At 37.3% G+C, this 16850-nt stretch overlaps 1 protein-coding gene and 1 long non-coding RNA gene across 2 annotated transcripts; both read left to right on the plus strand.

The window, feature by feature from the left end:
• Positions 1-5503: 5503 nt before the first annotated feature.
• Positions 5504-12345, plus strand: cox6b2 (cytochrome c oxidase subunit 6B2). The gene is made up of 4 exons (XM_083532233.1): positions 5504-5653; positions 6349-6485; positions 8023-8123; positions 12096-12345. The coding sequence occupies exons 2-4, from the start codon at positions 6380-6382 to the stop codon at positions 12147-12149; spliced, it is 261 nt and encodes an 86-aa protein (XP_083388359.1). The 5' UTR covers positions 5504-5653; positions 6349-6379; the 3' UTR covers positions 12150-12345.
• On the plus strand, positions 9194-11673 carry LOC310721415. Its single transcript, XR_014532035.1, has 2 exons — positions 9194-10479; positions 11077-11673. It is a non-coding gene; the product is annotated as an uncharacterized lncRNA (long non-coding RNA).
• Positions 12346-16850: the final 4505 nt, after the last annotated feature.

Below are 16850 nucleotides of genomic sequence, written 5' to 3' on the forward strand. Positions count from 1 at the left end.
GAGACGATTTGAAGCCACAGGTGCGTGGAGAATTAGTACAGTAATTAGAAAGCTTGTTACAGTCTGGATTTGTGCTGGGACAGCCAAACGCAGCCAAACATTTTTCATATATTGTGCAACAATAACAATAGACTGTATAATTCTTTGTGTTAGTTATTTCAGTATAATATATTTTTAGTATTATTCCCCCCTATAGTGACAGAGCTACTGACGGTAACCATTGTGCATTTCTGCACTTATTACACAGTCCACTGGGGACACACAATCTGCTTATCACAGCATGTTTTATACATAGCAAGTTTTATTTAATTCAGGTAGGGGGCTAACCGCCCCCCCCAAAAAAAAAAAAAAAAAAAAAGGAAATGGGAAACTAGACAGGAAGTCGATGAGAGAAAGGGACCTGTGACCTTTGACATTGGCACCAACAGGATAATGGTGACAGGAAAGAAGGAACGTGTGTGTCAGATGAAGAGAGAGAAAGAGAGAGAGAGAGAGAGAGAGAGAGAGAGAGAGAGAGAGAGAGAGAGAGAGAGTTCTGATATAGTACACGCCACCCTCATTTTGTTTACATTTCATACGTTTTTCAATCAATTCTATTTCATATTCTGATTAGCATGAACTCACTTTTAGAATCACTTGAAGATATTTCACACACACACACATACACACACACAAACACACGCTTAAGCACATTATAGCTGCTCAGAGATGCAGTGCGCTGCAGGATCCTCAGACAGGAAGTTCTGACAGCAGGCTGTGAAGACTCCTGTGCGTCATTCAAGACTCGTCCCTCCAAGTTTGTTTTTGGCAAAGGAGTGAAAGGTTTTCCTGACTGGATGGCTGGAGGAGTAGAATGTGCATGGAATGAATGAGTACAGTACAGTAGTGTGTTCACAGAGCTGGTAAATGCCAGCATATTACAGTACTTTCTTATTTTAGAAGCCTACTGCCCTGTGACGAGTTGATTTAGAAGCTGAGAGTGCCCTGCAAAGGCTAAGAACAGTTACTACACACTGGCTTAAAACCCATCATTCACCCAGCTCCTTTATCTGCTCATTTGAGATTGGTACACTTTGTATTTTTCCAAATTTGCAGTCTGTGTAGGACAATGTTTCCATTGTTAAATAATATTTTCTACTTCTTCAAAATCAATTTATTGTGTTCTGAAACCTATTGATGTTGGATTCAACAGCTTGAATATTTTCTGGTATCAGGCACCACAAATGTTTCTTTTTTTTCTTTACTCATATAAGAATAAAATTTAAATTAGACACAATACATGCATTTTTATTGCAATTCTAAATATGTAAATATAGAAATAGCTAAAATGTGACAAGATTTATTTTCAGCACATGAATTGATCTCAAAACATTGTCATTTTCTGGAAGACTATTTACATAGAGTCGATTACCAATTATAAAGAGGTAGAATAATGTATATTTTTTACATAATTTTATATGTGTAAATATTTAACTTAAAAAAATTTTTTACAAAGTCACCTAAAGACATACATAGACCATACATATACGATATAAAAAGCATATGATACGTTAGGTGAAAACACTGAACAGAAACTTTGGATATCATATACAAGGTTAAAAACACATGCAAGTTGAGTTGACTGCAAAGAGATACAGTTGCTGAATTGACCAAAGAGCTGTCTAAAGACACTTGAGACAAAATTGTACACGTCCACAAGGCTGGAAAGGGCTACGGGGAAATTGCCAAGCAGCTTGGTGAAAAAAGGTCCACTGTTGGAGCAATCATTAGAAAATGGAAGAAGCTAAACATGACTGTCAATCTCCATCGGACTGGGGCTCCATGCAAGATCTCACCTCGTGGGGTCTCAATGATCCTAAGGAAGGTGAGAAATCAGCCCAGAACTACACGGGAGAAGCTGGTCAATGACCTGAAAAGAACTGGGACCACCGTTTCCAAGGTTACTGTTGGTAATACACTCAGACGTCATGGTTTGAAATCATGCATGGCACGGAAGGTTCCCCTGCTTAAACCAGCACATGTCCAGGCACGTCTTAAGTTTGCCAATGACCATTTGGATGATCCAGAGGAGTAATGGGAGAAAGTCATGTGGTCAGATGAGACCAAAATAGAACTTTTGGGTCATAATTCCACTAAACGTGTTTGGAGGAAGAAGAATGATGAGTACTATCCCAAGAACACCATCCCTACTGTGAAGCATGGGGGTGGTAGCATCATGCTTTAGGGTGTTTTTCTGCACATGGGACAGGGCGACTGCACTGTATTAAAGAGAGGATGACCGGGGCCATGTATTGTGAGATCTTGGGGAACAACCTCCTTCCCTCAGTTAGAGCATTGAAGATGGGTCAAGGCTAGGTCTTCCAACATGACAATGACCCGAAGCACACAGCCAGGATAACCAAGGAGTGGCTTTGTAAGAAGCATATCAAGATTCTGGCGTGGCCTAGCCAGTCTCCAGACCTAAACCCAATAGAGAATCTTTGGAGGGAGCTCAAACTCCGTGTTTCTCAGCGACAGGCCAGAAACCTGACTGATCTAGAGAAGATTTGTGTGGAGGAGTGGGCCAAAATCCCTCTTGCAGTGTGTGCAAACCTGGTGAAAAACTACAGGAAACGTTTGACCTCTATAATTGCAAACAAAGGCTACTGTACCAAATATTAACATTGACTTTCTCAGGTGTTCAAATACTTATTTGCAGCTGTATCATACAAATAAATAGTTAAAAAATCATACATTGTGATTTCTGGATTTTTTTTTTTAGATTATGTCTCTCACAGTGGACATGCACCTACGATGACAATTTCAGACCCCTCCATGATTTCCTATGGGAGAACTTGCAAAATAGCAGGGTGTTCAAATACTTATTTTCCTCACTGTAAGTGGATAAGACTGGACATGCCAACTTTTTTGAGTTCCACTGGATCCTGCATGGTTTTGAAATGACCTTCCTGTCATTTATGGGTTCACGTATTGCTATATACCTGCAGCATATAGCAATACGTGAACCCATAAATGACAGGCAGGTTTATGAGCCCTCAGGGAGACACTATTCTACTATATGAGTGTGATGACATGCTGCAATGGTCACCACATACAATACATGTTTATTGTAGACAAGGAACTGTAAACAGTTTCCACCCAAAATAATTTTTCTGTCAATAAAGTGACAATAGTTCTGAAAATGTGTTCTTTCCACTAGTGGTTTTGCAGACCAATTCCAGACCAATTTCAGAGCTCTGATTGAAGATTTCAGTATCAGAGGGTGAGATTGAAAGATGGATGACATTAAGATCTGTTGTTGGTAAAGAGGTCTGCCCTCCTGTCAAATTTTTTCTTACTTCTGGATACAGACATTCCCAGGAGTGGACCATTGAGTCCTCCATTATCCAGTCTTAGCAATTACGTTGCTTTCAGTTAGGATAACTATGGGTGGGCTATCTGCAATCATTTTATGTAAGACAGAGCGTGCCATCCCACTAATAAACCCAATAAAGTGTATGTCCATAACAAAGTTGTCCAGAGCGAGCAGAATATACATATTGGTGCCTCTAGTTTAATGAACTTGAGGTTGACATACAGTAGACCCACCAGTTATTGCTATAATCATGTTCACTGTTGCAGTGGAGCTCCAAACTCCTCCACACTAACCCATGGCAATGACAGAGTTATTTGTGTCTCCTTCTAATTAGGCACAGCTCCCTTCCAGACCCATTTCTTAAGAAAAGCCCCATGTCTCCTGCCAGTTATTGGCTTAACTCGAGTTCTGACATTATCCAAAAAGCATGGAATAAACGCAGCTGTGAAGACATGATAGGTGTTCTGTTGCCAGCTATGGAAGACAGGCAGCACTGATCTGTAGTTATAGAAGCTTTAAGTTGCACATAATGTCTGATACATCTCCAACATACAACAATATTCATATTAAATATTTTCAAGATCTCAACATGCATTTACATGTCCACAAGAAGCTATTTAGATGCCTTCCTTAACAATACTGGTTGTGAAAGTACTTGGTATCATATTGAAATAGGAATAAGTGGTATTGCACATCATGTGTCAATTTACAAAAGATTTCTGTCATAACTGGACATACTACTCTACTAAATAGTATATCAACACAACGGTTCTACTGCTTCCAGCATCACGTTTCAGCAGTGGTGGGCCGTCAGCACCAGCAAGGCCTTTTCTGCTGGCTAAACACTATACAATCATTAACTTACATTTTAATATATTTTTATTAAGTATATATTCATGTATTTTTAATCTCATTGCATTGGTATGCTGCTTGCAATATTATATGTTTATGTTAGAGTTTCTTTCAATCATATTAACACATGTTGAATTGTGTTAATTGGGTTTCTTCCTTGGGCTTGGGTTTAGTAATGCCGTTTACTCTCGCTGCATAAAATACCTGTCTGTGATGCAGTGCTCAGTTATTTTGTGTTTCTCTATAACACTGATGCTTTCTATAGCGGTGGCATCATCCTGACTAGATTAAAAGGTGGACTGTTTTAGGTAGGACACCACTGAAGGCCTAGGTGTGAAATACATGGTAGTTATGAGCCGTTAATGAACAATCTGTTCGTTTTGAACGAGTCTTTAATGTGACTAAAAAAATGAGTAGTCTCAAAGAGTGATGTGTTTATCTTCTACTGCATGACCAAAATCACTGCAAGATCTCCGTAGGTTATAAACAGGAAACAAAATTGAGTAGTTTATCTCATGAGCATGAGTGCTCTGGATCGAGTTGTTCGTTCTTTTATCACGGTAATCGCATAGATGCTATGCAGTGCATTACACAGGAAACAGAATTGAGTAGTTCAGATCATAAATCTACTGGTCCGAGTTGTTCTTTTGTCACGTGACTCCCGTATACACTATGCAATTAAAATATTTTATCGCAATTAATCGCAACTTGATCACAGATTTTTACCTGATCTAAATGTATACCTTAAATTAATACTTTTCAAGTTTTTAATACACTAATCAACATGGACATGGACAGATATAAATGCTTTATGCAAATGAATGTATTATTATTATTAATGAAACAATACTCAACATGTCTTTTAAATTATGGAAATCATCAGGACACTGATGATCAGCTGAACTTTTGCTATGTTTCCACACAGACGGTTTTAATGGCTGGATGTGTTCACCATGGCGGTCTTTGGTGCTTGATCTGGACTTGGAGAATCAGTAAAAAAATTTTTACTGATTAAAAATAGTTTTTTGGTGGATTTAAAAAAAAATATCTGAGTAAAGAAAGGATGTCGTGAATAAATGTGTGTTACACTGACAGTTTTAATTTCGCCTATTTTATGTTTATTTATATTTGTAATAAAAATTGTTAAACGTGTTGGGGGATCTTATAGAAACATTTTGTTTTATTTTTGATTAAAGAAACGAAATAAACTAAATGACTAAATGAAAAGATCCGTTCATTTTGATGAACAAGATTCAAAGAACCGAGTCATTAAAATGATCCGATCTTCCCATCACTACAGCACAGTCTGCTATTGTTATTCAGACATGCGCGTTTATGCAGCTGCGGTCAGAATTGAAGCCCCGCCCCTACTCCCTCTCAGCGATCCCATAATGCAATTCGTTCTCTCAGTCTTTCAAGGGGAATCTTAGCTAAGGACGCGTTTAGGTAGGCCCGAAAATCCTGTCTAATATTAATTCATTCGATCATTTTTATATTTTTATTCCGATATTTGTCGATATTACAATATTTGAAAGTTATCTGAGTCAGGTTGTTATATACTGCACTATTATTTTTTTAGCTATAATTATAATATGAATTGTTTATAGCCGCTAGCTAGGAACTAGCCAGTTAACTCAGGGAAGACGTTTATAAGAATTGTACAAATAGACGCAAATATTAACAGTTCTAATCACACAATATGTGGCATATTTATGTTTTAAAGTGTGTTTTTAATACCAAATACCGTTTCCTTGGTTGTCAATGGAAGTAGGCGACCTCTAGTCATGACCTGGTATTGCTAAAGTCAAACTGCTCCATGTAGCAGCAATTCAAATATATAACACCAGTCACCTGTTTACATGTTTGTCTGTTTTATTTACAGCTTTCTGAGAAACAGTGCTGTTGGATATTCCTAGGAAAATATATAATTTAAACAATGTATATATAAATAATAATGTAATCAATGTACTTTTATACAACACAAATAAGTCCCTGAGGAAATTAAACCTGTTAAAAAGCATAATCTGTGGTATATATATAGATATAGATATATATAGAGAGAGAGAGAGAGAGAGAGAGAGAGAGAGAGAGGTGTGTGTGTGTGTATATGCGCATGGACTTGACTGTCATGATGTTTACAGCTGTAGACTTGCCACCGAGTTTTGGTGAAAGATGGCTGAGCTAATTGAGGGGAAGATTAAGAGTTACAGAACGGCGCCTTTCGACGCTCGCTTTCCCAACACCAATCAGACAAGAAACTGCTTCCAGAACTACCTTGGTATGTTTGGGACGTGTTCAAGTAACTCTGTAACACCACCATTAACATTTCAGACTTTTGTCTTCCCCAGACATTAAGGTTTGAATTGCATTGTGATGTTTGGACCGATTTGTTTTGATGTCTGAACAAACTTGTTCCGAAACCACTGTTCCAATGTAAAACTTGTTTCATGTGTTTAGATTCGTTACCTATGAAGTGTGTTGTCCATCAACATTGTGTGTTAATTGGTTTGTTCAAAGTATCATCCTGTAGAGCAGAGTGGTCCGGACCAACGGGCAATTGGTACCCGGCCGCACAGAAAGAATACATAACTTGCATTATTTCCGTTTTATTTATTATCTGATTCTCTCTGCCACATCTGTCAATGATTTACTCTTGATGCATGTGAAGATGCCTCCATCCGCTACCTTCTTAAAGGGGCTGCTCCGACCGGTATCATGTAATACATTACCGCTAAATTCAAACCGCCAAGCGAGCAAAATGAACAAAACACAACACAGTAGATTCACGTTTATTATATATTTATAAAATGCCAGTTTTTATGCCGGTCGCATCATTATATTTTGTTGTATTTATCCGCCACGCCTTAAAGGCCGGTCCGTGAAAATATTGTCTGACATTAAATTGGACCGTGGGGCAAAAAAAGTTTGAGACCACTGATATAGAATACAGTTGGAGTACGGTTAAATACACTTTCTTATTGTTTTTGAGATGCCTGCATTTTATTTTTTAAATTCATCAAACTGGGTATAAGACAAAAACATACAAGAATTAAACAGTAAATGACTCGCACCCACAGCCAAACATTGAGGTGGAAGCCTAATGGATTGGGGTTGTTTTGGGCCATGGAATGTTGGAGACTAATTCTGGGTGAAAGGAATACTAAACCAACATGGCTACCATTCCATACTTTAACACTGTGCAGTTCCTTTTGAACTGCGGTTAATTGGAACCAACCTCACCAAACTCTGTAAGCATTGTTTAGAGAGCAAACACTTGGCGTGTCTGGTGTGTTCTCATGGAATAGCCTGCCCAGTCACCACACCTAAATCCTATTGAACTGCTCTGGGATGAACTGGATTAAAAGGTGGAAAGAAATCAACTAGCGAAGAACCCCTTTGGCACGTATTATATGAGGCTTGGCCAAGTATTTCCGCTAATAGTACAGCGTATTAATCTGTTATTTATGTTAATTAAGAATTGTTGGAGGCCAATATTGTATCAGTGTTTCCCTAATACTAAAGATAATTAATTCTATACTCTCATTAGCATCTGATCATTGAGTTGGTTCATGAATTATTTTTGTGATTGAATCAGGTTTTCTGCTCACCCATACAAGACCGACTTTTATTGTCTACTTTCATTTTTAAAATTTGAAAAGTCTTCCTCTTTGGGATGTTACACATCAGTGTTTGAGATGATCTTTGAAGAGTTTAGAGCAATCATATTTGCGTTAATAGCTTATGAACGCATTGTAAGAAATGATATGGGCTGCCTTCTTTTAAAATTTTGGTGCCTTTTATTTCTTTATTCACAGACTTTCACAGGTGTAATAAGGCACTGACAGCAAAAGGACAGGACGTCACTCCCTGTGATTGGTACCAGAGAGTCTTCAAGAGCCTGTGCCCTATCAGCTGGGTAAGAGTCTCTTATTATCTGGCCTAGCACAAAATATTAGTCAGCAGTGGCGAAATTCAGTTGACATTTTCCCATTGTGAAATAAGTAACTTTTTTTTTTCTCTTTTCTGATCATTGACCAGTTTTGTCATTGTTTTTGTTTTTTTGTATCAGTTTGGAGCAATACAGATTTTTAATGCTCCTCAACTGAAGTCAGGACATATTGCCCCTGCAGCATTGCTAATAATAGTTGGTGGTGGCATGAAGAATAAAAATAAATGACCCATGTACGCTATAGGCATATCAGACCTAATTAGACAGTACAATATCATATCCACCCACTGAGCACTTCAGCCTTCTGTTCTTCACCGACAGAAGAGCAACCTGATGTGATCTTCTGCTGTTGAAGCCGAACCGCCCCGAGATTCATCATGTTGAGCATTCTGAGATTTACAAGTTCGGTGATCAAAAAAATCAGCATGGTTGAATTACTGTAGCGTTTCTGTGGCTTCTGTCTCTTTTTCTCTCGAGCAAGATGTTTCCTTTTTCAGGACTGCTGCTCGTAGTATGTTTTTTCTTTATTACACAATTGTGTAAATTCTAGTAGGTTTGTAAGGAAAAACTATGGATAGATATTTTCTTACACCCCTACTAGAGTTTACATAATTGTATATATGTATATATAATGTGTTAAAATGGTTTTAATAAATAAATGCAAAGCTCAGGAACATTTGCTGTTCAACTCTTCGCTCGTGCTTAACGCTAACACTGGCATAAAGACCAGTTCTATATACACAAACCTAAAGTTAGCATGGGCTGCTAGAAGGCATGGCATGCCTGTCATTCTTGGCCAGACTGCATTCTCTACCTCTATATAAGAAATGTTTATCCTTTCTTTTCTTGTCCTCCTTAGAATTGTAGCTTTTAGATGTAAAACACTAGTTAGCATTCAGACCATGCCATTACTAATAGCCTAATGCTAGTACTAATTATATAATTCTTTAATCATCATCAGTCCCACTTTATATTCAGTGTCCTTATTGGCTGTGCATATGTTTAAATAAATAACGTTAAGTGTTAAGTGTCATTTTAAATGTAATTAATGCAAATGCAGGTCATCCCACTGTGTTCCAGTTAAAACGTTTTTATTAGTTTTTAGTGTAAGGTCTGCATATTGTGGTGTTTTTAAATACAGATTTTTCGAATGATATCTTATTCCTAAAATAAGAAAAATCCCAATATATCACCTTGCTTACGCTCGCAGAAATATTATATTGAAACCCCTGTATCGTGATGCGAATCGTATCGGCAGATTCTTGCCGAAACACAGCCCCACTCTACTATTTCTATAGAAATAGTTTACCAATCACGCCAAACGGCAAAATTACACATTTTCCTGTTCTGATGGTTTATATGAACTCCTGTATGCATGATTTTGTACATCATGTAAGTGTAAAGATGTTTCAATTAAAGTGCTCAGTGAGTGTAAATACATGGTTAACCTGGACCTTCTGCAATAAGTTATGCAGCGGGCAAATGACTGTTATAGAAGCTTTACTTTGCATTTTTGTAAGAATCTGCCCATATGAAACGTATCGCAATACTGTGTTTGCAATATGTTTTTTTTTTTTTTTGCGATACTGTTAGCAAGGTGATATTGGGATATCTTTAATTTTAGGAATAGAATATCACTAAGAAATCGGTCATTTAAAAAACATACAACCACATGCAAACCTTAGAAAAAAGTGTTTAACCAGAACACATTACCAGTGTCTTAAAGTGTACTGAAATACATGAACACAATCATCATTGCATCTAAACATATGCACATAATCGTTAGACACCTAATATGAAGTGGAATTGATGATCGTATAATATTGTTAGTATTATGTTAGTATTAGGGTAGTAGTAGAATGATCTGAGCACTGACTAGTGTTGTACATCTAAAAGCTACAATCCTAGGGAGGCAAGAAATATAAAGGTAGAGATTGCAGTGAAGCAGGGCAAGATGCGGCATGACGTGCACTCTCGGGCGCATACAGCACTTTCATTTAAGTCGCAAATTAAGCTGCTTCTGGTTTGAGTGCGGGAAAGTGCAACCACAAACAGCACATGTTACTAAGCTTTTTTTTTTTTTAATGCCATTCTAACAAACCGCATGTAAAAAATCATTGAGGTCGGCACAAGTCAGTCAACGCTGCTATTACTTTCTGCAGGAGTTCTACCCCTAATCGTTTTTGCAGCAGCGCACCCAGGAAGCAGGTGGCGGTTAACACTAATGTTAGTGGCGAGCCTCTACTTCCTGTCACTGTTTGTTTAGAGATGAGAAGACCTCTATGGGATGTACTCTCATAACGAAACCGCTGCAGTGAATCTTGTATGAATTTTTATATATATATATATATATATATATATATATATATATATATATATATATATATATATATATATATATATATAAGTATTATTACATGGATTACTGAACTTTGATCAGTAAAATACTGTACTTCGTATAATTCTTCCAGAATTTGAAACTTTGGCAAATCTGGGGGAAAGTTCTGGCCCGGTTTGTGGTGCAAACATTTGTATGCTGCTAAAAGATGAGAGAATTGAGTCTAAATGTGTTTTAACTGAACTGAAAAAATAAGTATAACAAGGTCATGCATCAGTGGTTAAGCATTTTCTATTTTATTTATTTATTTATTTTTTCCTTCTTAATATTAAAATAAAAAAAAGTTAGAAAAAGATTGTCCACATGGTGGCATCTGAAGCTAGTTGAGATTTTCAAGCTGAGGGGTTTTCAGGTCACGGACCCCTTAATTAAGAGACATGGGGCAAGGATATTTTTAAAATCTTTAAAAAAAAAAAAAAAAAAAAAAAAGCTTTATGCAAAATAAGTGTGTGTGTGTGTATATATATATATATACACTTGTAAGATAACATCGTATAATGAATATTAGCAGACCCCCTGCAGTACCGCCGTGGACCCCTGGTTGAAGACCCACGTTCTGGGTTGTTGTAATACACCACAGCATAACGTGGCTCTTTTGTCCCAAATGTATCACTCGTCGTCACAAGATCCATGAGCCATATCTTCAAGTAAAAGTGATGTCAAATCAGAGTTGTAGGAACGTATTTGGAGTTGAATTGTAAACTAAACATTTCTTCGTTTGCCAAATAATTTACTGAATATTGTTCTGACTGTTTACCTACGGCTGATTATCTGTTCATATGCTCCAAATTTCATTTAGTTTCTTCTCCATTACATATTCAGTAGAAATACCGTTCGTTGAACTTTCTAACGCTGTACAGGGAACAAGGGGAGCCCATTCGCAAATGGTGAAGTGATAAAGAAATACAGACCTGTATATTAATAAATTATTTTTTTTGCAGCTCTGCAAAAAATATTTTACCTAAAAGGAGGGAGAAAATGTATTGGTACATTCCTTAAATTAATGCCTTCATCTGTATTGAGAAGTGTATTGCTCGTTTCCATACCGATGCCTATTTGAAAGGTTTGTTAATGTTTAGCACTGAATGGTTTAAATTGGTGCATGATAAAAAAAATTTTAATAACATTTTAAAAGATGCCCTCTATGGATTGACATCTATACAAGACTGATGGTAATAGGATTTATATAACTCAGATCTGGTAATGTGCCACGTTTGTGGAAATAATTACTGTAAACATATGATTAATTTGACCCTTTAGAGAAGTCACTAGAGTTCTCCCAATAGTCTTGAATTTTCACCTGAACTCTAAATCAAGAAGCGCTGCTCTTTTTTGAGGAATGTAAAATCGGAGTGGTGGGTAAAAGAAAAGCTTTTTCCTTGGTCAGCTCCTGCATTTCACTGCAGGCAGGCTGTTGTGGAACTGAAGCTGGTAGCAGAGATGTGCTTCTTTGAGCTGGAATGGTGAATGTTAGTCCTGTGTGCTGCTAAAATATGTAATTGCAAAATATCCATTAAAATTTCTTTTCCCCGTTTTCACAGGTTGAGAAGTGGGATGGACAGATTGAGGACGGAAGCTTCCCTGGAAAGATCTAAACAGCAACAGCCTGCGGTCTCCTTTTCTTGAGATTACCTCAATAATTAAACATGTTAACTTTATTTAGCTCAAGTGTATGGGGAGGTGATATCTTGTGACCTTTGACCAACAGCTTTCAATGGTTCACACTGTTTAGTTTAGTCACTCTGTCTTATTCTTACTGGTTGCATAATAAAGATGCACAATGTTAATGACTTTCTTTGGCTGGTTTTTATTTTTGAATGGCAAGAAATACAATAGGCTTCATTTCTCAAGCTGGATACAAGTGGAAGAACAAAAATCTGATATTACATAAAATTGAAATGTTGAAGCAGAGTGAAGTGCCACCAATAGAGACAAGTAGCCTCCCTGAAAAACATTCACAAGCTATTTTATTGCTGTTTATTAAAAAAAAATTTAAAATATTAGTTGATCTTTCCAATTAGGCAAAATACAAACAATATTTATGCTGTATAAAGAAATGTCTGGTTTGGTCTGTACACAATATTTTAATTAATAGTGTTACAAAATTTAGCATTTATTTTCCTGGCTTTACAATAATCGTTCATTTTGAGTCAAAATTAAAAAAAAGTTATTGTCCTCACAGCTGTTTGTGAACTGAAACATATTTTTTCTTTTATAGAATTTTGTAACTGAACCCTAACCCAAACGAACACAAGCGAGAAGAAAATCCGCTTTGTTGCAAAACATTTGGAAATCCAGCAGAAATTACAACAGAAATGCAATTGAGAGATTATTAAATAAAAGCCTCTGAGTTCTGTGAATATTAGTCAGTGCTTGTGTAACACATTCTAACGAATGTGGAACTTTCTCTGCTGCCCACCAAATCTATAAAAATTGTATTCTGTTGATTTCACAGTGGTGACTGCCTATTTAAACACTTTCCAAAAATGTATTTAATTTTAGAAGCTTCTGACTGGCCAACTGTCATAATTAGGAGTTAATTGGGAGTGCACATGCAAGTGTAAAAGAGAACCTTTTAAGCCATTGCTTGAAACAGTTTTCCCCCTCGAATCAATAGAATACTCTAACCAGGGGTGTCCAATGTTCTCTACAAAGGCTGGTGTGAATGCAGGTTTTTGTTTCAGGTCATGCCTGAAAAAAATGCAGATCTAAACAGGTGAAAAACTTGCACCCTTACAGGCACTTTGTGGAAAAGATTGGACCCTTCAAAACCTCCGAATAAAGTGCAGGCATAAACAGTTGAACCCTGAAGGGAGGAACCAGGTGCCAAATATGTTCATTCAACTTTTAGGAAATTCTAAATCACCATGGCCTGAAAGGCTCCTACACCTACATAATGAAACACTGTCAGCCAACCTCCTTGATTACATGATACAAACACTGAACCTTTTTTTTTCCAAGAATAATCAGTACAGCAAATTGAAGGGGAAACATTTTTTATTTTTTTACTCAAAAACACAAGGCCAACTGTGAAGCATGGAGGTGGTAGCATCAAGTGGGTGTTTTTGCTGGAAAACAAGAACTGGTGCATTGTAAAAGCTGAATGGGTCTATGAGGATGAAAGATTAGCTAGAAATACTATAGCAACAGCTTAAGTTAAGTAAACACGCTTGCAAATCAGATATAGAAAAGTATTTTAGCTCTGATTTTTTAAATGGAAATGAGTAGATATTCTCTATAGCATTAGTAATTGTATGTTAACATGAAATGCAGTTTGAATTGCCAAAGTGTATGTAAACTTTTGACTTTTCAAATATGGGAAGGAAGAATGAGGAAGCTGATCTGGTGCTTACTTTGTTTTTTCAAATTCTGGTTAAATAGAAGTTGCATCATCCTTTTGCCAAGAGGACAGTTATATGGCATACATTTTCTCCGAAAGTGACCTCCAACCAGTTTACTGATTATTCAAGCCTGTCATTTTTCTAGTAAAAGTAAAAGGGTCAGTTTTTCTAGGAAGAGTCGAAAGTTCATCATTTGCAGTTTTGCACGTTTGCACATTTGTGTTCCGAATTTGTTCTTGTGTAATTTTTCCAAGCTTTAAAAACATCCTGATTTTCACAGACACTTGACAAAAGCCTTAATGAACTCAATTACCGTATTTTCGAACGGGTTCAGGTTAACCAATGAAATTCTTTATATTAAATCAGATGCGCTCCCACTGAATTGAGCCGCACCACATCATAAATATGGATGATGTTCCTCTGACGTTTGACCTGCCGCTCACTCGGACTGTCATAAGGAAATGCAAATCATTCGTCACGCTGAAAACAACCGGGCATGAAAACACACACTTCACCTGTGTTCTGAGCTGCACGGCATCGGGAGAAAAGCTTCACCGATGGTGATTTTTAAACGCATGACGATGCCAAAAGATAAACTCCTGAGAGAAATTGTTGTGAAAGGAAGGAGGAAGACAGTGAAAAAAATTACTTTCTTGTTAGGCTACTGTTTAGATACAAGCCGTGTACCAGACACTGTCTTTCATTAAAGCCTGTGTAAAGTTCATTATTTTCAGTGTAGACACCTGCAGCTTATAGACAGGTGCAGCTTATTTATGTTCAAAATAAAAATCTTTGTCAAATTCAGTAGGTGCGGCTTATATATGGGTGCGCTTAATAGTCCAGAAATTACGGTAAGTGAAGAACACTGCTTAATACAAGTGATTGCTTAGTCCACATTATATGGTGGTGTAAAACCTCATTAAGTTAAAGATGATGTAAATTATATTATGCATTGTGATGTTGCTCTATCCCTCAGAAGTTTTAACCTGAGCTTCAATGCGAAGGCTTTTCATCAGTGGCAGGCCGTCAGGGCCAGTAAGGCCTTCTCTGTTGGCCTAAACCCTATCAGAATGAATGACTTACATTTTAATATACTTTTGTCAATAAATATGTATTAAATTATTTCCAAATGTCTCTTTTCTTCATGTCATACTGTTTATCCCGGTTGTGCTGCAGCAAGGAGCACAGTTGAAGTTTATGTTGGAGTTTCTATCCAATCAGATTTCAGGCCTCACAACATGTATTGCCATAAGGCCAGCAGAAATGAACAGCACAGGCTCTGGGTAGCTTTAAATCCATGTTGCTTGAATCTGTTGATTTAACCAATCAGATTGTAACTTGCTTACTCAAAGGCCCACAAGCTGGAAGCCAGTCACATCGGCATTTTCACTTTCTTTGATCGGATGGTCAGAAAGCGCATAGTCTCGTAAACTGCATCAGTAGCAAACTGCTCAAACTCAAGTATATTTGTGTAGATTTAATAGCTGTTATTTCTTTTTTATTATTTCACAATCTGACAGAGGAGAACAAATTGATTTGATTTGCTTACAAGGACAAAAAAAATAACTTGCATCTGAGTTTTTTATGCCTAGGGAGAAAGAGAGATTGATTTGGTCACGGACATACTTGAAAATACATTTTCCAGAAAAGCTAGACATCGTGAGGAGGTCGGCCATCCCAGAAGCTAGCTTGCTTGTCTCAGCCCGGAAAAGGGTTTGTTCACCACTTCCAGACCAGTGAATACAAGCGGTACCACTGGCTTACAGCCCATGAGGAGCGGCGCAAATTATGACTATGCATTTACAAATATTGATTCTGAACTGCTCCAGATGATGTAGGTGGTACAGTTGGAGGTTTGGAGCTTGCTTTAGTAAAATGGTATTCACATTTCAAGAGGTGGATTAAGTTGGGTAAGTCCCCACTGAAGGCCCAGGTACCAAATGCACGGCCCGCTACTGATAAAATTCATTATTGCACCACCAACAAAAAAACGCTGCAAGGAAAATGTTTTGAAAAATACTTAGTACTGTTTGCAACACCTAAACGTTCTTGTAATTATGATGCCACAATGATTGTGAAATTTACTTTAGCCTGATCACATAGGCAGTCCCATCTCATCACTGCCAAACTTCTGACACAAAATATTTTTAAAGTAAAGAGAGAAATTGCACAACAGATTTTCTGCCACTGATTAAGAACTACGAATTGCGGATCTGCCGGTGCACTGCCGATTTACATACAAAGTATACAAACCATGTACTTAAGTGAAAGTAGAGATACAGAAGGTAAAATATTACTTCAGTAAAAGTAAAAGTGCTTCCGTAAAACTTTCACTTAAGTAAAAGTACAAAAGTTTTTGCCTTCAAATGTACTTAAGAATCCAAACTATGATTTATTATGGCTATCATTTTCCAATCATTTGTGCCACAAGACTGTTGCCAGTTATGTTTTTATCCACTCATAAATAAAAAGGGATAACTGATTTCACAAAATGTAGTTAAAAAGATATTTGACTTTGAAATATAGTGAAGTTAATGTCACCCCAAATGAAAACACTTCAATAAAGTACAGATATGGTCTGATAGATATGGTACAGATAACGGTCTGATCCTGGGGATAAATTCTCAATGCACAATGCAGTGAATATAAGACAATGAGTATGCACTTGTTGCGGATCTGCCTTGGATTTTTTTCAGTCGGTGGAGATGAAGGGCTCTTCCACGGTGAAGCCTAAATTTTCTCAAAGATAATGATCCTTCACATGAAGGACGGGTCATCCACAGCACTCTTAGGGATTTCTTGGCGGACTTCTAAATGGTGTTCCTTCTGCTCCTAGCAGCCTGGGGATGAACTTGGCAGCAACACAGTGCATGTTCAAATCACGTGAGGCTTGCCTGGACTGTTTTGTATGACACACCGACAATGGTAGCAGTGCTGTGGATTGGTCTCTGACGA

This window comes from Silurus aristotelis (assembly GCF_946808225.1).
Source record: "Silurus aristotelis genome assembly, chromosome: 1".
Taxonomy (NCBI): domain Eukaryota; kingdom Metazoa; phylum Chordata; class Actinopteri; order Siluriformes; family Siluridae; genus Silurus; species Silurus aristotelis.

Excerpts from the sequence above, each read along its gene's own strand:
- cox6b2 (XM_083532233.1), top strand. The coding sequence starts at position 6,380 with ATGGCTGAGCTAATTGAGGGGAAGATTAAGAGTTACAGAACGGCGCCT. Across the intron at positions 6,486-8,022 it reads CTGCTTCCAGAACTACCTTG|ACTTTCACAGGTGTAATAAG; the intron begins GTATGTTTGGGA and ends CTTTATTCACAG. Across the intron at positions 8,124-12,095 it reads GCCTGTGCCCTATCAGCTGG|GTTGAGAAGTGGGATGGACA; the intron begins GTAAGAGTCTCT and ends CCGTTTTCACAG.